The sequence below is a fragment of the Neolamprologus brichardi genome, chromosome 6, assembly GCF_056152115.1.
Source record: "Neolamprologus brichardi isolate AB-2024 chromosome 6, ASM5615211v1, whole genome shotgun sequence".
In the NCBI taxonomy this organism is placed as follows: Eukaryota; Metazoa; Chordata; class Actinopteri; order Cichliformes; family Cichlidae; genus Neolamprologus; species Neolamprologus brichardi.
In genome coordinates this window covers 34,270,916-34,291,600 of record NC_142109.1, presented here as the reverse complement: position 1 = coordinate 34,291,600, position 20,685 = coordinate 34,270,916, and the positions used below count along the sequence as shown (strand labels likewise).

The 20,685-nt window shown below is 41.2% G+C and overlaps 1 protein-coding gene across 1 annotated transcript; it reads right to left on the bottom strand.

Moving 5' to 3' along the window:
* Positions 1–882: 882 nt before the first annotated feature.
* On the bottom strand, positions 883–17,359 carry LOC102792012 (tensin-4-like). The gene is made up of 12 exons (XM_087842638.1): positions 17,328–17,359; positions 15,008–15,261; positions 12,679–13,015; positions 10,448–10,845; positions 9,991–10,122; positions 7,759–7,851; positions 7,230–7,307; positions 4,849–4,911; positions 2,219–2,390; positions 2,043–2,111; positions 1,922–1,951; positions 883–1,543 (listed from the first exon to the last, which is right to left on the bottom strand). The coding sequence occupies exons 2-12, from the start codon at positions 15,228–15,230 to the stop codon at positions 1,411–1,413; spliced, it is 1,728 nt and encodes a 575-aa protein (XP_087698764.1). The 5' UTR covers positions 15,231–15,261; positions 17,328–17,359; the 3' UTR covers positions 883–1,410.
* Between the last annotated feature and the right edge of the window lie 3,326 nt (positions 17,360–20,685).

Below are 20,685 nucleotides of genomic sequence, written 5' to 3'. Positions count from 1 at the left end.
TACAGATCACGCGCAACAGCAGGTCACATTTTAGTGCAACTTACTTCAATTTCCACATTATAACCATCTCTGACGATTTCAGGTACATGTAACATCAAATGTGCAGATGAGTGTCTTAAACTTTGCTTTTAAAGCAAAGCTTTGCTCCGTGTCCGCTAATTTTCATACAGTCCCTTCCTGCTTTGCACTGCAGACACTCACAGCACTGAAAGAAGAGTTTGTTTTACTCTGAGGGTCTTTTGTCATTGCGGTTAATCCTCTGTGTGGGGATTTAAAATAAATACAATAATATATATTGCTATGGCGTTATTGTGTGATACTCACTGTGAACTAAACAGCAGTGAGAATTTCGATTCCCCGTCTTAACCAGAGGAGGGCAGTGTTTGTAAATAGTTACCACTGCAGTGTGTTCTCAGTGCTCCACTCGGTCCTGTAACACGTCCTGTTGCACCTTAGACTCAAGTTTTTATGCTTTCTTTTGAGTTGGCACCAAAGATAAATAAATATATATAAAAGAAGCGGACCGCTGAGCTTTGCATTTGGGTCCCTTAAAATATGTTGAGAATATTTAAAAAAAATTACCTATGCAGTTCTGTACTTGGTTTTGCTTTGCTTCAGGAAGCACACTCTTCATTTTGAGAGCTCAGAATGAAGCATTATGCTTTTATCTAAAGATTTATCATTTCAAATAAAACAGAGAAATATGTGCAGACTGTTGTGTTTTCTGTCACGTCCAAAATAAAGCTTCTTCTTCTTTATTATTTCACACACACTATTAACATATGAATAGTTAAAAATGTTTATTTTCCATCATGAAAAACAAAAATAAAAAAACACGAATATACAGAGAATAAAGTTTTTACAGTGCATCGCAGTGTAATAAATACATTCAGGGGTAGCTGCAGAATTTGAAATGAACTGACCAACCAGGGTTCATTTGTTTCTCTTCAAGTCTTTTCACCTTCAAACTTTTAATTACCGCATCGCTATATTTCGATGCATCAGATAATGCAAAGGGCTTCTGTTCTAAAACCATTCTCTCAGCAGTCTTAAAAGAAATAGTTGGCTTTGTTTTACTTTTACAAGCTGATTGGATGATATTCAAACTATGGCGCCTCATTCATTTACAATCATATGCTATAGGTGCAGTCCACTATATCCTAGTTTTTGCCATAATCACTCATATATCTTTTAATATGATTTTTATCATCTGATCAGACGCCGGAACCTAAATCAGGTTTTCCTTGCAATTCAGCAGAAACACAAACTTGTCCTGTTTTCTCCAAAGCAGTAGCGACACTTCCTGTGACCGCCACACTGCACAGGTTATTTGTAGAAGAGCACAGTGTTAAACAGAAAGTGTAAGCAGGAGTCTTGAAGATGTATCACGCCGTCTCTGGGTTTGCATGTTTATGACTTGGATACAGCTGCCTGAATCACCTTGATGACTTCGCTGTGGGGCTGCAGGGTGTCATATTCTGCAAATACGTGACAAACATTCTCCATACCGGCTTCAATGCCCTTTGCCACAAAGCCAAACAACCTGTCGGCACAAAGAAACATGAGTCAGATTCATCTGCACCCCAAGAAGAAGATATTTTTGAAAGGGACCTCTTCTGCTTTTCATTATTTACTGTCAAATATATTGTTCTAAGTAGTATTCATAGAAGCCCCACCCACATCCTATTCAAACAATTGATTTATGAGGGGCAGCCAATAAGAAAAAAGCTGGCTTAAAAGGGAGGAGCTGACTGAAACACCTTATTTCAGAAAGAGGATGAACTGAGTTCCTGCACCAAGACACAGTGTAAGATAAAGAAGGATTATTTTGAGCTGCTGCTGATGCAAAGCTACACTAATACAGCTAAAATGTGTAAATGAACAGAACAGGTCCCCTGTTTAGACTTGAAGTTCAGATTACCTTGCACCAAAACTTGAACCTCTCGTCCACCTGTGAGTGTAAGACAGACAAATGTTCAGATTAGAAATGAAACACATTGATGACCATCAGTGGAGATGATCTCCATGTCGTGCATACTCACACTCGATCGTCTGGATCTTCACCACCGTAGCTCAGCATGTGAGCGGGGTAATGGCGCCTGAAGAAGAGCCTGCAAGAAACGATAAGTCTTGACCCAGTGTCACACACAGACCACACCTAAACAGCACGGCAGCGCATAAAATCTCAGCAACGCGTTGATTTCATGTGTTTTCTTACTTCCTGTTGATGTCTGTGAGAGTGACACCCTTCAGAGACACTTTCATGTTGACTATGGTTGGTGTGAAGGAACCCGGAGCCTTCTCGAGTGTTGAGGACACCGCCCTTTGCACTGCACAGGGGCCCGTCAGCATCTCAGTGGGGATGGCGTTAAGGTAGACAAAGTTGGAGGCTGTTGACAAGACAAACAAACACTTGTTAAACATAGAGATGAGGGGTTGTTTCGACTCTGCCACTGGGAGACTACGTCCACACGTACCCGGGTATTTTTGAAAACGCAGATTTTTCTATGCGTTTGCACCTTTCGTCCACACGTAAACGGCGTTTTCGGTCACTGAAAACGGAGATTTCTAAAAACTCCGGCCAGGGTGGATATTTTCTAAAACTCCGTTTTTGCATTTACGTGTGGAAGAGAAAAACGGAGAAAACGCAGCGTCAAAGATGTGCGCCTTTTTTGACGTCACACTGTGCGCCACGTTATTGTTTCGGTGAAATGAATTTCTACAATACTGTTACTGTTAATTGTTCTCTCTGCAGTGTTTAAATGCTTACATATACACACACAGTTACTGTCCCTCCACACATACCACTCGGTTCTGCTTCTATGCCCCATCTTTGTTTACTATTTCCCACCGAGGCTTCTACACTTCTGATTGGCCAACATTTCTACACGGTTAGGAATATAGCGCCACCTGCTGCTTTGGCATGTTCCTAGCAGCGTTACAAACCGTACAAATCGGGTCTACCTGATCCGTACCGCGCATGTGCAGGGGTTTTCTTCTTCTTCTGTTCGTTTAATGGCAGTGTACTCCCCAGTGTACGAGGATACCGCCACCTGCTGACTGAGCGAATGAACCCTATTGTAAACTGAATTAGCGTCATTACAAACGTGTGTTAAATTTGATTTAGTGATAATCAAGTGTGTTTATGCTTGTCTGTGTGGAGATGATTGTTGGAATAGTGATGATAATGTCCGCTATCACTGTCAATTGCCAGTAAACACTTCATCTGGTTGCTGAATCTTCACGTGACATATTATAAAGTCTGTATTATTAACTCTGTCATTAGGCACCATTCTTCTTATTTTACGGCGCTGTTGTTCAATCGGGGGACGCTCTCTGTTGAGGAGAAAAGCAAAAATTTGTTGAGGATTATCCATTGTTTAAATGTCCCGGTAGTCGAAAAGGAGGCAGAGCTGTTGAGAAATGCTAGGAGCTAACTGGGCGCTAACCGTATCATTCAAATATATTGAATGTCAATGTTGGCAAAGAGAGGAAGTGACGTAAGATTTGCGCATGCGGGGTACCGATCGGGTTTCCGGTACGGATCGGGTAGCGACAGTGCTAACCACTTTTACAAAATATGTTGTGTTTCAGTCCGTACTTCCTTTTTGCTTTGAAGTAATAAAAATATTCTTGTGATTCAGTTTCTGTAAAATGTAAGTTTGTCTTGTTGCTTTGGAGGATTATATATTTTCACTTTGTTTATTTATTTTTCTGTTGAGAAATCTCTCAGTATTTCACTGAAGTAAATAAAATTTTGGGATACTTTGTCCTCCATTTATCTGTGTCGAAACAAAGATGGCTGCCTGCCTGGTTGAGTGGACCAAAACAGCAGGAATGTTTCAAAGCCTGAACATTTTTCTCCCACTTAGTGAAAGGAGACTTTGAGGAATGTGGAAAGGCCTTCAGGACGACGGTACGTGTTTTTAATAATATCCTGACTTTTTCAGACTTTAAAAGAAAAGTTCGGTCTTTGACCTCTCACTGATGAAGCAACACGTGGCTGTGGCGTGAAATCAGCAGCATCTCTAACGCCGTAGCTCTTTACCGAGAAGAGGTATTATTACCACCTGTGAGAGGCTTCACGGCTGTGGCAAGTCAAACTGCCTGACAGTCAGTCACGCTGTTTGCTCAGGAAGTCAATGCACATGAAAACAGGGGTGCAGGTAAAAGCAACACTTTATATTCTGCAGATAAAAGCGATGTGCAAACCCTCAAACCAGGCTTTCGATGTTCGTGAGCAAACCTCAGATATCAAGTCGGTGGGACACGGTACTATCAGCATTTCCTGCTTGGCTGCAGAGCAGAACAGTAGTGTTTATAACCGCAAGACAGGAAAAGGCATGAATGCAAGGGGGTTAATTGTTGTTGGTTTCTTAACTCTATCAGAACTGTTGGTCAGACTCCTGTTACTGCTTATTTTAGAGTTTAATTTGTTGGAGTTTAACTCTGACCCTGGCTGTGCTGAAGCACAGGTACAGCTTTGTGGCGAACAGAAGGAAACCTGCAGCTGCGCTATATTAGGTCACACTAACCTGTGTTTCCATTAGCTTCATTTTAAGTTAACCCTGTCCTAGTTTTTGGAGTGTTGGTGCAAAATTATGTATTTAATCATATCTAACTTATCATCAGTGTTTGCTGCTTAGAAAATGTCCACTTTTTAATACCTTTAATATTGTGATCTGACAGAAAATGTCCAGTTTGTCTTTATTTTGGCAAAGGCAAAGAAGTCTCCCAAAAATTCCCCAAATCCTGGACTCTGGACCAGGCCAGGTCCTGTACAGGCCGGTACTTCTTATCTAAAAATGCCCAAACTGAGTCAGTTGTCGGGGCGTTACATTGACTCACCTATTTTGTTGTCGTCCTCTGAAGGTGCTCTCTCTTTTGCTCTCTCGTCTGCTGATCTCAGGTCTGTGTAGACAAATAAGATTTGAGATTTTATTTGAATTTGAGGGGCTTTACTGGCTCAACAGTAACACCAAATGACTTAGAAATGACACTTTCAGTTGATTCAACATTAATGTTTTTTCCCGTGTTCGTGGTGTCTGTCCCTGATGTTGAATACTGAGCAGGAAGTTGTCCGTGTTCTTCTTCTGCTGGGAATATTTCTGCTTTTTTTAAAAAAAAATTGAATGTGGCATTAAAGCACAATAGAACTTGTTCAAGTAAAGATCTGTTTTAGTGTCATGTTTCAGTTTTCTGCTCATTGCCAGCACATTAGCAGACTCTTGGAAACCCCTCTGGTTTCCCTGCATTACTGTTTCTTCCTTTTTTCAGTTGCCAGCTTGTGGTCGCTGGAGCCGCACTCTGTTAGGATCTGTTCCTGCTTTTTGTCTCTGACGTGAGAAAGGTAACCCGACAATCCATAATTTGAAGAAACATTCTCATTTAGTTTGGCTTTTATCGTCTTTCCAAAATAGTTTTAGTTGTTAGAATTTGGTTTGGAAAGTGGCCCTACTGTGAGAAAGGCCAAGCGTCTGAGCGAGGACACCTTCCTACCTCGTTATATGTTTGACACAGACAGAAAAACACAATATCTAAAGGATGGTCATGACCTCAGTGATGCCACTCATTGGTTTGTGTCCATCATTTTGATTGGTCGAAAGGGTAATTTTGGTTGTCAGCACCACATAAGAAGTGTGGCTTGGAGCTGACCGAGGACATTGCTCACTCATTGACTTGTATCTTGTGATTGACAGGTTATTAGCCAATAAGTATATCCTGGAGAACCCTCCTTTGTGACTGATGATGATCATAATTTACAAAATGAACTAAATATTTTATTCAGTATTACCTGAAACTACAGGTTGAGCCCATACAGTCATTTAGAAAATATTTACTGAGTTCAGAGAGTGAAGGAAGCAGTGACGTTTTCCAACAGACCTCTTTAGGACAAGAAGGTTTTTTGCAACCGGCAGAGTTGCACCACCACCTTTGACCCTGTGTACTACATAAAGCAGGATGTTTTTTGGTCTATGACCATTTAAAGTATTATTGTATTATCATTGAGTATTAGTCAGGTGTCAGTCTGTCATCGGTTAGCCGACTGCAGCTGGTCTAAAACGCTGCAGCACAGTTACTACGTCAGTTTCTGAATTGTCTTTAAGATTTTATTGTTTGTTTTTAAGGCATTGCAGGAATTAGCACCTTCATACCTTTTCTGATCTTTTGAACCAGTACACTTCTTCAAAGTCACTGAGGTCTGCAGAACAAACTCCTGGCTTTCCTGAGGTCCAGATCAAAGCACAGAGGCGATCAGGCCTTGGTGCGACTGCTCCTAAACTGTGGAACAAACTGCCTCTTCACATCAGGACCTCCCCAACATTAGACACTTTCAAAACCTGATTGAGAACCCACTTTTATTCCTTGGCTTTTAAATCAGAATGAGATCAGACTACTTCTATTTGTGTTGCTTCTTACTCAAATGTTCCTATTTTATGCTTCTTTTCTTAAATGTTGTCATGTCTTCCTGTGTTTTTATCTCTTACAGCACTTTGGTCAACAGTTGTTGTTTTAAAATCTCCTATATAAATAAATTTGACTTTGACTTTAAAGTAGGGCTGGAAAGTAAGCAAGTTTTAATAACGGTTACATTTGGCTTAAAAAGCTTAATTCCCAGCAGTTCTTTTTAACCCTTTCCTAAAAGCTCAGACTCAATCACCTATAAGTTCAGCTCAAGCTAATAGGACTGAAATTAAGCCTTCATTCAAAAATATCTTTATATAGTATGAATGGTTGTCTACAGCTGCTTTTGTCTCTCACATAGTCTCTTTCTGCAGCACACAGCAGGTATCTGTCGCTCTCAGGGCCCAGCAGTTGTCCTTTACAGTCGATTCATTATATTGAATGAAATATGTTAAAACAAAAAGTCAAACTCCATTATTTTAATGTTTATGAACCAATATTGTTTGCAAACCTTGGAAAGGATGCAGGTTTAAGGCAATCTGATAGTTTTCAAACATGAAGATTACTTTTATTATTTAGTCTTTATTAAGTGCCGGTCTCCTGCAGGTTTTAGATCTCACCCTGGGTCAACACACCTGAATCAAATGATTAGTTCGTTACCAGGCTACTGGAGAATGATAAGACACGTTGAGGAGGTCATTTAGCCATTTGAATCACCTGTGTTGGAACAAGGATACATCTAAAACCTGCAGGACACCGGCCCTCAAGGCCTGGAGTTGCCTACCCCTGGTGTGTGTGTGCAGTAATAACAAAGGCTCGGTTACCGTTGCAGTAGAGGCGTAATCTGCAGGGTAAGGCGTACGCAGAAATGGTGTGCTGGTACACCAGGGCAGAGAGACTCCCTGCAAAGACACAAAGCAAATCACAGCTCCAGCTGAGTACAGATAAGCAACTTTCTGATTGGCTATTTGAAGAACAATAAAGTTTGTACAACCTACAGAGTTTTGTTATGACACAGAGACTCACTACAGTAGAAATCCTTCTGCTGCTATGATGACTGCTTTTCCATATTTCAGTGACAACATTACTGTAACGTTACATATCTGTTGCGACAGACATATCAGTACGTGCCCATGGGTGTCTGATTACAAACCAGTGACCCACACTACTGATAAGAAAGGTTCTTTGGGTGTGAGAATACACACCCTTTGTACTAATGCTCAAGGGTAAGATCCATGGCACTCACGTCCACCCACATCCCAGGAGGCGAGAGCTCTCTGAGTCAGAGCAGCACTCGCTTTTTAAACAGACGAGCGAATTCTCGGCGGGTATGAAACTGATAACTCGACTCACCGAAGTAGGGTTCCTGAGAAGAGCCTTTAATGCGCACGCCTTTGGCTGATGATTCAATGAGGAAGTGTCTGATAAGGTCAGAGCTGCTTTCCCCTGTTTTGACAAAAGGACAAATGTCAGAGAATGAAATGCACACAGAACGAACAATATATGAAGGCAATGTGATAAAGAAGCACTGGAATAACCCTTTTCTTCAAAAAAGAAGACACAGAACCACATAATTGCTCGTGTTGACATCAGTGGCTGTGTGGCACCGCAAGATGTTGATCAGCGATTGGCGAATGTAACCTACGAATTCTTTCACCCGGCTTCAGCGAGCGCTGCTGCACAGGATTCCCAAACCTTTCGAAATGTGAGCTTGTTCTTAAAAGGCGCTGAGGCAGAGCCGCCTCTGCACAGCACTGAGACCACAATGATGGAAAAGAGGCATTAGTTACTAATGGCGCTGGATGGCAGTGATTCTCACTCACTATGTGTTAACAGACCTCTCTGCATTGAATCATATCTGTTATTAATCTCTGTCTCTCTTCCACAGCATGTCTTTTATCCTGTCTTCCTTCTCTCACCCCAACCAATCACAGCAGATGGCCCCGCCCCTCCCTGAGCCTGGTTCTGCTGGAGGTTTCTTCCTGTTAAAAGGGAGTTTTTCCTTCCCACTGTCGCCAAAGTGCTTGCTCATAGGGGGTCATATGATTGTTGGGTTTTTCTCTGTATCTATGAAGCGCCTTGAGGCGACTTTTGTTGTGATTTGGCGCTATATAAATAAAATTGAATTGAATTTCTAAATGTGAGAGATGCAGGGTACATAAAGCTTTCAAAAAACATTGTGTTGCTGCTGTAATAAGTAAAGTGCTGCCATTCATTTGGTGCGTTTTGCCTCCATACAGCCCAGATAAATTAGATTTAATAAATGTAGAGTTCTTTAGATAGTTGTCTCCTGTCATTTGCTGTGATCAGGGAGTTAATTTACTTTAATTTAAAATTCATTCTGACTCACAAGGCCACCATAAACACATAAACGAGGCCATCAACAATCTGATGTTGTCGTCCTGTCCTACGTTTTTCCCCCTAAGGACTGACTAGTGCCGGTCTGTCGGTAAAATAGAGTCGCAGAGCTTTACAGCCTAATTTATTGGCCGTCCTCACGAGCAGTGCCGCGAGGTTTCAGGGCATGCACTCTCTTCTTTTGTTCCTCACTTTTTTGGGGGGCTAGGTGATTATCAGCATGCACATGACGCTGTCAGTCAGAAAAGAATGACAAATAGACTATTACAGTGTTGGATGCTCATCTTAAACTGGCAGAAGTTTTGTTCGGTAATCTCTGGGAGCGGAAAGCACATTGCAGATATTCATCCACCTGCTGTTTGAACCTTCTGTTTGTACGGAGCAACCAATCAGGTGAAAGTTCATTTAAAGGGAGAGGAGCTAAAATGATTCATTTATGACAAAAGGGTAAACGGAGGGACTGCACTGAGACCAGAGTTAAGGATAGATTGATGCTGTAAGCGAGCAGAACAGGCAGCCGTTAAATGTCTGTATGTGAAGGATTTATAACTTTAGCTTAAACTGTTTGGTCTCACTGAGTTAATTAGTGTTTTTAGTTCTATTTTATAGCCTTACATTTTTGTGGCTGGTTTAAATAAAAGAGGCATTATTGTATGATGTACTGCTAAAGAAAACCATGCTAAATAGAAAAACATGTTGCTGGATTGCCCGTGATGTAGGGATTAATTCGATGGATGGAGCCTGTCAGTGAAGTGACCAACGCTCACATATCCCGCATTCCTGAAAGGGATGAAAACATACAAACCTACAAACGAGGCAAGCCTCAAAAGTGTTTCGTGAGTGAGGTCCTTTTTTTCCCTCATCGACTGCTTACAGTGCCGTAAACAGCTGGTTTTCTTTTGTGTTTACACAAGGTATACTGTGGTAGGAAAAAATGACAGCGCTGCGTGCTAGCACGCCACAGATAGCTTGATGTCGTCAGCAGAGTTGGGTAAGGCATTCGCTGCAGGGCTCTGGTATAGACCAGAGCATTTATGTCAAATTAGAGATCTTTATACACCGTCTGTGTTATGTATGAGTAACAACAACAGCGCTACGCTACACTGTATTCATGCTTTGTGTGTGCAGTTGTGTTTTTTGTGGCTTTAAGATCTTCTGTTTCCTGGATCTGACTGATTTCTGCTTTTGAAACTGAGGTCAGGCCACTGCTCTTACTAGTGAGCTTACCTGGATAGGCAGCAGCAGTACAGCTGGTGGGCGTTTGATCTACCTTCATGGCCAAACCAAAGCTGCCTCTGTAGGAGGTGCTGTCTCTCACCACAAAGGTTCCTGCTTCCTTGTCTTTTACCAGAGCTTCAGCTAGAATGAATAAGACATCAAAAATGCTCAGAAAAATGCAACAACGTGTGTTTTATTACTCAAGAAAAACACTTTAGCTTGATGGCACACTTTCAGAGTTTGAACAAAGCTTTCGAGAAGATTCCCATTGATGGAAAAGCACCGGGGGGCATTGGATGTGTTTAACGTTGTGGTGAATGCTTTCATGCTGAATTGCATCAACATTTTCTGCTTTAAGCAGGACTGTGAAGTGAAATTGTTACTTTTGAGACCTCCTCAAACGAATCCACTGTGAATTTAGTGCTTTTACTGTAAGGTCTTCGTGTGATGCTTGCTTGGGTCTCACCTTCTGCTCTGCTGATGTGTGGACGGAACCAAAACTTTGACGTATCCATGACAAATTTCATCGATGGCTGGCTGCCGTTAAAACGGGCTTGAGAGCTGGAATATGTTGGTTTTGACACAGGGTTCCTCTGGAGTGACTCGATCTGTGGTTCAGGGCTGTGCAGATCCTGTTGAGGTGCACCGTTGACTAACAGTACGGGAATATCGGTCAGTGACCCTGAGACTGGGCCGTTCTGTGCTCTTCTGCTGTTCACTTCCTGTAAATGTCCTCGCTTTGTCATCAAGGGCTTCTCCAGGCTTCGCCTGTTATTACATGGCTTCATCCTGGAATCGTCGCTAAAGGAGCCGGGTAGCATGGACTCTGGAAAATCGGCATCTTCACCGGCTAAGGAGAGGTTACTATGAGGAAAGAAAAAGGAGGAAAAATAATGTTGGAAACACAAGGTTCTTTTGCAGTGAGAATTTTTTGAAATTTTTAATTCCCTCTAGAAGGATAACTATAATTAAAGGAACAAAGACTTTGATAAAAAAAACATGTGTTTTTTGTTTTTTAAATTTAAAAGTGTTTTTGTAACTATCCTGTGCAGAAGCAAACCTCTTCAAGAGGCTTACCTTACTTTGTGAATGAAAAGGTCTTCTTAACGACTAGCATGGTTAAATTGAGGTTCTAGTCACTTAAGCCCCTTTTCCATTATTACCGACTGGGCTTGACTAGGCACAGTTTTCACCTGTTACCAGGTACTTTTTTAGTACCTGCTTGGCCGGGGTTCCAAGCAATCCGAGCAGGTACTAAAATGTGACGTCGTCAGACTGGATGCCACCGATTGGCTGGTCAGTAGCATCACTCTACGAGTCATGAGTGTTTTGTTCACGGAAATCAAAACCGGCATTTTTGAAACCCGACAACTGGGAAATGGCAACAAAAAACAACTCGGTGATCTCCAAGTCTGACAAAAATCCACAGACCGAGCAGCAGGTTTATTCTTGTCCACCTTTGTTGTAGCGCTCGTGCTGCGTATTAATTAAGTTGTGGGATGCTTGGACACGTTGCCATGACAAAGAGGTACTAAATTGTAATGGAAAACCAGTCGATCCGAGTAGGTACTAATGGAAAAAGGGGCTTTACGGCACTACATTAAGGCACAAAGTGGTTTTAAACCAAAGTACAGCGCCGCTTAGTTCAAATGCAGTCAACAGCTCTTTAACCCAATACATGTTTTTGGAAATGCAAGTCAGTTTTCTTCTTTTCTGTTGATTAAGTTATTTTTTTTAATAGTTCAAACTATTTCAGAACAAAAGAAATTACAGTGGGTAACTGGATATCAAATGGTAAAAACTAAAATAAAAGCAAAGAATTGTGTGTTAAATGCCTTTTGCCTTAGATATATCCAGACTGTGCTTGTGTATAGTGCCCTGCTAAATAAAAGCAGGAGACTGAGCCAAGAAAAACCATGAAAAGTCTTTTCTAGCTCTTATTAAAAGTGTCACTAAGTTCTTCCTCATGAAAGACTGTCGTGGAGTCTTTACCTCTAATTATAATGCACCTTTAGACGACTGTTGCGATGTAAACTGGTGCTGCAGGAACAAATTGAACATGAGGTTGTGCAGTATTTTAGGCCTAGTGCAACCTGACCTATTTTTTCTAGCTACAGTTTTAAGTTGCTCTATAAATACGTGACAAACAGACACTCGTAAAGTACACACATAACACTCATTGATTCTAAAAGCGCACAGCTGTAAGGATAAACTTGAGGACTATGTGATTGTGCTTGTTCAAAATGTAGACTGCGGGTTGCAGGTTTTGTGATAAGAACTCAAGTTGGTGATTGAAATCATTTCTCACAGGAAACCAAAAGACCAAAATAACCAAAAATAAATAAAGACGAGTCACAATAATAAGGCCTGTTTTAGATCAGGGGAGAGATGCATGTCAGAAATTGTTTTATGTCAGAAATTTTGTGTACATGGACATAAATTGTCCTGATTTCATAGTAAATTCAGTAAAAATTTGAAACTAGTGTATTTCACTGGGAAGTACAGTTAGTTTCTGCATGCCCCCCCCCCTGAAACTTGTTCAGGCCTGCTTGAAGTTTGAGACTTGGAGTTGGAGTTTGGCTCTTACCTGTGATGGTTAAAGTTTGGAGTAAGGCGCTCGGGAAAACAATTTTTTTTTGAGAAATGGACAGAATGGAAGACATTTGTATCATGATGGGATGTCTTACTGAGTTTTACCTGCCAAGGATGTAGCTGGTGTCTGAGCAGGTCGAGGTGGAGAGGAGTGAGGCGGTGCTGTTTCTGTTGGAGCGTGACAGCCGCAGTGATCCATGGCAAAAGTCATTCTTCGGTGAGGGGTTTCGCCTGGGTGCGCTGCCAAATGGCAGCGGGGGCAGAGAGGACGTTGGGGAGCTGGAGAAAACCAGCGTCCCATGGGGACTGCATCTGAGGCCGTTATGTGTGGGGATGGGGATACTCGGGGACACCGAGGGGACCGCTGTGGGGGATGAAATGGTTGAACAGCCTCTAGGAATGAGCACAACTTCAGAGAAATCTTCATCTGAGCAAGAGGCATCTGTGGGTGGAAGGGTGAGATGTTAGTATGAGGGGGAAAACAAGTTTATTCTGGTGAGGAAAAAAAACAAAAAACAGTGTTGGTTTGGTTTATATCAGCAGAACTGGCTTGGTGTGTATGTAAGGACACCGCTGCCAGGTGTTTTTGTCATGCAGGTACCTGCTTGCACAGACTGTTCTTTGAGTTGCACATTTGTACTGTTGCTAGAACATTAAATCACCTAGAGGAGCCTCAGCCACTTCTTGATTCGTCAGGATCACCGTGGTGATCGGCACTCAGACAATTTACGCCCTTAAGAAAATGCCATAGCATGCGGTGTCTGTAAATGCCAGACGAGTGGCTTCTGCAACCAGAGTTGCATAATTATGACTAATGTTCATGCAGAAAGAGCGAAATCTGCCTGAATATGGAGATATTTCTCCACACTGCTGCTTGGTTTCCTTTAAACTTATTCACCTTTTCAGAACACGTGACAGTTTCATAAACACACGACCAAACTTCTCTGAAGAAAAGATCAGAAACAGGAAACCCATTTATTTTTACACACATGTATGTATGCTTTGACTCTTGCGCACACTTTCTGATGAAAGCAGGACTGAATGAGGCACCGTTGTTCCACCCCGGTGCGTGACTGCTCGCTGAGCTTTTTCAGTCTGTAGCTGTAACACATGCAGGGTGTGGTACACGTCTGGGCAATAATCCCAGGAAAGACAAAGTGGTGCAATTACAACATGAATAAAAATATTAAAACGATCTCAGAAAGGGTGGGTAAATTTCCAGAGCTCAAGGCTATCTGTACTATTTGTTTACAAGGGTGGCTATGGCTTTACTCTGTGTAACACCTCTGAAAGCTGGGAGCTTTCAAGAGTTAGACTGAAGCATAAAAAAGGGCTAAACAGGCCCTTTGTACATGTTATATCTGGTCCACATCACTCTAAATTGTAAGTAAATTTTGCTTTTCTACAATAGTATATTCAGGTAAATGATCAGAAAGCATATTTAACATATAGGTACCAAATGTGTAGGCAACATTAAGTTGCTTTAGTTTATTGCTGAAAGTGTGATAACATGATGGGTGAAACATGATGACAAGTTTTCCCAGCACACTGCCTCTAACCAGGTTCCAACAGGGTCAAGGGGAGTAATTTTAAGAGAGATGAGAAACTGAGGACTTCTTTACCAACAAGCAATGTTTTTACACGCTTGAATCCACAGCAGCAGAGAAAACAGCTTTGAAAAAGTTGCTGAACTCATTTTAAGAGACATGCAACCAAAGCAATATTTAAACTTGCTTTGCTGATGCACTCTGAGCTTGAAGTGTCTTTGAAATTGTCTTATTACTGTTTGGTGCAATGAAATAGCTTTAAACCCTCTTTATCTCTTCCTTGTCAACTTAAGGAGGACCTAGCATACTGGTCCTTATATTCTGCAATCTATCTCTATATCTATCTCTATATCTATCTCTATCTCTATATCTATCTCTATATTTCTATCTCTCTATATTTCTATCTCTATCTATCTCTATCTCTATCTATCTATCTCTCTATCTCTATCTCTATCTCTCTCTATATATCTCTCTCTATATCAGAATTGTGAAGGCCTGAATCAAATATGGCGTTTTAATCTAGTCAGGTTAGTGTTTGTGACCTCAGTAAGCTCCACCCTTCGCAGGTTGCTGCTATATTTCTGCTGGTGCATGGTTTCAAAATGAATATTATATCGTTTAAAAAAAACGGGGAAGTGGCTTTGAGGTCAATTAGATGTAGATTTTCTGTGAAACTGCACTTGGCAATTTTAGGCTTTTATACGTAACTGATTTCAGAGCAATAAAGTTGCTATATGGTACCTGTTAACCACACAATTTTTCAAGTTCAGTTTCCCACACAGCAAGCAAGTTTTGACTGTCTCTCATTTGAGTTTGATGCATCTGCAATAAAGTGATGTGAGGTTGAATTGGGTAGAACAAGAGAAGTGTTTACAGTCTTACTGTACCTGTAGGGGGGCTGAGACATGTGGGACTTTTGCTGCATTGGATGGGTTCAAATGTGGGATCCAGTTCCAAGATTAACTGGTTGAGATTTTCCAGAGAAATGTCAAGATCAGGATCATCATGGTGGGTGACTGTCTCCTGTGACGGTTCCAAGCAAATAGTTTGGCCCACTCTGAGAACATGACTGGGTATCGTGTGTGCCATGCCTTTAACTGTAGGCATCATGTTAGGGGAGCTCAGAGTCTTCTGTGCGTGCCTGCCAAAGGCCAGAGAGAGACAATGGAGAGAGATCGGTTATTCTGTCATGAATGAAATGAAAGCCTTGCCATTGTTGTTTTTGTATAAGAGACGCATCAAAAGGTCTTTTCCCCCCGATACCGTGCACCACACATGGGTACCCATCCTGAGTTTTTTAGTGTTGCTTTTGGAGAAAGTAGCAAAGTAGCAATTGCATTTTTAACAGAAGATTTCAAAAGCTGTGCAACTTGTTGCCCTATGCTGACATTAGCAATACAGAAAGACTGGAAACGGTGGAGGAAAATGACCCTGTGAATGTGTATAAGGAGTTGAAAAGGCCTTTGAAAAGGGAGTGTTGGTGCAGACTCAGAAGCTTTTGAAGGCTCCAGGCCGAATAGGTGGGAACAGACACTGCTCAGTTTGAGAACAGAGGGAGGAGTACGATTTCCATCCTGCTATTGATACCATTTATGAAACAAAGACCTGGGTTCTCGTGGACCCTAAAGTCTTAAAGTATTAAATTCAGTATTCTTAAAACAAGTCTTATGTAGCCTTTGAGAAATAATTGATCGCACGTCAGCTGAGATGAGCTTCGGGAACTCTTGGACCCCGAATTGGACGAGTGGAAAATGAAAATGGAGCCAACAGTAGTCATATTTTGAGATTTCAAAATATGACTTGGAGAAGTGCAAAACCAGCAACATGGATTTAAACTGGATCTGGATTAAACTCAAGGTGGACTCCTAAATTTCTACATGTTATCCAGAACCAACAAGTTAGCCTGCATACATTAGTACAGTTTGTTGGGGATGTTTTGTTTTATGGTTTTGTCATTTGGGGTCTAGCCAAATGAACCCCCAGCCTAGCAGAAGTTAAGAAAAAAACACTAAAGAGCCTGCTATACGCCACACTTCTTTGTGTTTCCAGTAATGACACTTTGATTTCCATAGAGGTGCAGCACTTTAGGAGGATAAACCTACAATAAGGGCAAAAATGCTCAGAAACTGTTGGGCTTTCAGAGCGTTAGAGGTCCAGTGAACCAGAAAAATTAAATAACCTGGAGTGATTGCTTTATCTTCAGCTGTGGTCCTAAATTCCTTTAAAATGACTTCTAAGCCTAAGTTGCTTCAGGAACTCTGCAGAAAGTTAAACCTGAACATTCGTTGGGCAGCTGTGGCGGGTTGTCCACATCAGCGTGGACCACAGCGACGGCTAATCAGAAAAAGTTGTTGTTGCTGTAAAAAATAAACAGTGTGCGTCCTAGAGTGCAGCACCCAGTATGAGTCAGTACTTCTTACAGACTGCGCCGTGCAACATGTTTCTCAATCGTTATTATAACAGCACGCGGTGAATAGTGACTCGAGCTGAGTAAATGCCATGTTTCACTGGTGACATCAGCATTGGGTAATATGGTAAACGGCCTGTATTTGTATAGCGCTTTACTCGTCCCTAAGGACCCCAAAGTGCTTTACACACCCAGTCATCCACACATTCACACACACATTCACACACTGGTGATAGCAGCTACATTGTAGCCACAGCCGCCCTGGGGAGCACTGACTAATATGTGGGAGGATTGGCTCATCTGTCTCCCTCTTTTAAACTTTAGACAAGGTGTGGTGCTCAGTGAGTCACTCAGGTGAGTGGCTGTTACCATGGCAACTCTAATGTTTTCCTAAAACAGTAAAAGCTTGTAAGGAGTGAGATGTGCATTGTGGAAAGAATTTCCATTTCTTTTTAAGGGAAATTCAGATTATTAACAACATTTTCAGCTCAGGAAGAACACACACTGAGCATCACAAAGGTCCAACTTAGTCTGTGAAACAGTGCATGAAATACACTACAGCTCATATAGCAGCTGGATACGTTTTTTTAATCTCAGAAAACAAGAGCATAATATTGCGATTATTTGGTTTCATGTAGCTTTTAGTGTCCCTGCCATGTCGCGCTATAATAAACACTTAAGTCTGCATTCGTAATTAACAGGAAGGAACTTAAAATGAGGACCTGCTGCTGTTAGTTGCAAACCTTTGCTGCAGATGATATCCTGTTTATTGTTACAAGTAACAAAAAAAGTCCTCTTACCTTGCTATCTTCTGATCAGTATCCTTGCCTTGATGCTGCTTACCGTCTGACTCTGCGGTGTGTTGCACTCAAAGTGTTGGATGCTTTTATTAATAAAATCCCAGCCCTCTTCCCAGTGAGCCTATCAGCAGCAAGGATCACGACTCCCTGCCGCTCCAGGTGATGATGTCATACCAGCGCTAATTTTTATGGATGGATTTTTTTTTCCACTCGTGTTTCTTTGAAACAGACACCCTTTTTTTTTGTAATTTTGTCAATAAAATGCAGAGTTACTCTTGGTGAGGAGATGCCAGCATTAATATAGAGCTTAACAATGTTATGGACATTTCAAAAGTTGTACATGTGAGGGCTTGATGTAGCCCTGCAACAGACTGGTGACCTGGTGTATAGTCAATAATATATTGCTCCACTATTACCCAAGACTGCTTTAACTATTAAATGAATACAGTCAGAATGTGTGTTGCATTAAACACACCCCTTTATCTGTGAGTACACACTGATAAAGATAAAAATTAGTGTGTAAATAAAAACAGAATGCAATGGTTTGCTAATCTGATAAACCTGAACAAAGACGCTCTGGGTGTAGATCAAATGTTGCCTTAGAAACAAGAGCAGAGTTCACTGAAGGCAAATAAGTGGGGTGGGGGTGGGGGGGGTGGGGGCATGAAATATCAAAACAAGCCCATGACAAGCACAATGAGTGGACATGTTTTATTGTTTTTAACACAGTTTCCGTTCACTACAAAGCCGTTCTTTGGATGTTGCTCAATCATAGTTCCTTTTATTCTTTCTTTACTAAAACAAACCTTAAGATATCCCCGTGTTTAAACCTCTGTTTGTAGAATTAAAGCTGTGAACATGTTGCGGTCTGTCCTGTGTAAAAACTAAATATATATATTTTTATTAGTCCTTTATTTATCCAGGTTAAAAATCTCATTTCCAAGAGAGACCTGGCATCATGGTAACAAAAGTCAAAATGCACATACCACATACGTACATAACATTTAAAACAAATACAATATCCCATACCAACATGTGAAAAACATACAATAACAGATCAAATTAAGAGTACATTAAAAACAATCACACTCAGTAAAACAGTTGTTCTCTCGTTCGTTTAAGACAGACTTAAACTCTCCCAAGGTAACCAATTTTGATCATTTCAGTTATTACAATTCTGTTCTGATTTCTGGGACAATCAATTGTATGATTTTGTTCGAACGAAGGCTGTATTGGTTGTGGTTTTTACACATATAAACACATAAATAAGATGAACCAGCTCAAGGAGAGATTTATAGATAAAGATCAACCAATGGGAGAGTCTGCGAATATGCAAAGATGGACATTTAGCAGCAGCATACAAAGAATGATGATGTACACGATTTCCATAGCCGGTAATAAAACGTAAAGCACAATGGTACACAGTATCCAACCTCTTTAGGTAGTGGGCAGGTGCATTCATAAAAAGCAGGTCACCATAATCCAATAAAGGTAAAATAAAAGTTGCATGAATCAAGTGTTTTCTCACTTGGAGGGAGAAACAGGATTGATTTCTAAAGAAGTAACTTAGTTTAATGACAAATTCTGATCTATAATGATCCCTAGATACTTGTAAGATGTGACCATTTCAATTTCAGTTCCTTGAATTGTTTTAATCTTAAGAGACATAGCGAACAACTCTTTTCCATTTGAGAATAACATGAACTTGGATTTCTCTGGATTTAACACCAACTTAAGTTGAGTTAAATGGGACTGAACGACATCAAAGGCAGACTGCAGAAATTGCAGGGTTTGTGCTACTGAAGGGGATGAACAATAAATAATTGTATCATCTGCACAAAAGGTTATGTAAAGAGAAAATAGCAATGGCCCTAATATGGAGCCCTGCGGAGCTCCTTTGGGAGAAAAGAAGAAGAAGACCCAGCAGCATGGACACACTGTTTTCTTGGTGACAAGTAATTTGAAAACCAACTTACAGCATTTACAGATAGACTAAACAATATTGGTCTATGTAATAAAATAGCATGGTCAACTGTATCGAAAGCCTTTGACAAGTCAAGAAAAAGAGCAGACTGATTACAGACTGATTTCTCTTCGTGCCCAATCTCTTTGGGGGGTGAGAGAATTGGGAACTAAACCAGTGATATTGAATAAATAAATCTGTTAAATCAGTTGGAATGAGATCTCTGCTCAGGATCACGTTTGAGAAGCTTCTAAAAGATGTAAAATCCCACCTTGTTCCCTTTGAGAGGAGTAAGAAGTGTGGTTTCTCTTGCTCCGCAGGCTGTTCCTGCACCTCGTGTAGACAAAAAGCTGTCAATAAAATAACTTTCATTCAGAGAAATAAGTATTTGATACCCTAAAACGCAGCCAGAAGTGTGGGTTCTACAGATTGTGTGTGCATGTGTCTATGTGGCTCACAGAAATCAATCAATCCATCAATCAATTACAGATACTCCTGATCTCAACTCCGTTTCAACCTCTCTGCCATCATGGGCAAAACCAAAGAGCTGTCAAGAGAAGGTGACAGCAGTGCGTGATTATTTAGAAATGGATGAAATGTAAATTGACCCTCCTCACCCACTCGTGGGGTGGCTGTAGCTCAGCTCCATCGCTTCAGTCTTTGGACAAGATACTGAACCCCATGTTCCTCTGATGCACTGATTGGAGTCTGAATGTGTAGATGGATAGAAACCACTTATGTGTGGAAAAGAGTGCTCAAGTAGAGCAGAAAAGTGCTTTATAAGAACAGTCGATTTATCATTTACCGTCAGTCGCCCTCCGTCTGGAGCCCCACGCAATATCTCGCCTCTGTGCGTCTGTGCGTGACAATGATTCTGAGGAAGGTGGTGGATCAGCCCAAAACGAAATTTATTAATCATCTGAAGGCAGGTGGGAAGATAGTTTCCCAGAACAGCGCTGATAACACGTCAACGCCAAATCTTGAACAGAAGGCGCAGGTACAGACCTGTCTTAAGTTTGTCTGCGAACATATAAATGACATAGAGAAGCCTTGGGAGAAGGTGCTGGGGGCAGAAACACAAATCATGCCGACAGTGAAGACACCTAAAAGATTTAGAGAATGTCTTTAAGGAGGAGTGGGCCAACATCTCCCCCGAGATCTCACCGCTGCTGCCACTGTGTTTGACAGCAAGGATTCCAGGCTTTGTTTGGGGTGGATCAAATACTTACTTCACTCAACGACATGCAAATCAAGTTATAACTTGTATGTACTGTGTTTCCTGAAGTCTTGGACGATATTCTGTGTCTCTCTATTAAAAGGAAAGCGACATAAAAGAATTAGAGATGGTCCATTTCTTTGTGAGCAAATTTACTCATTCAGCAGATGCTCAACTAA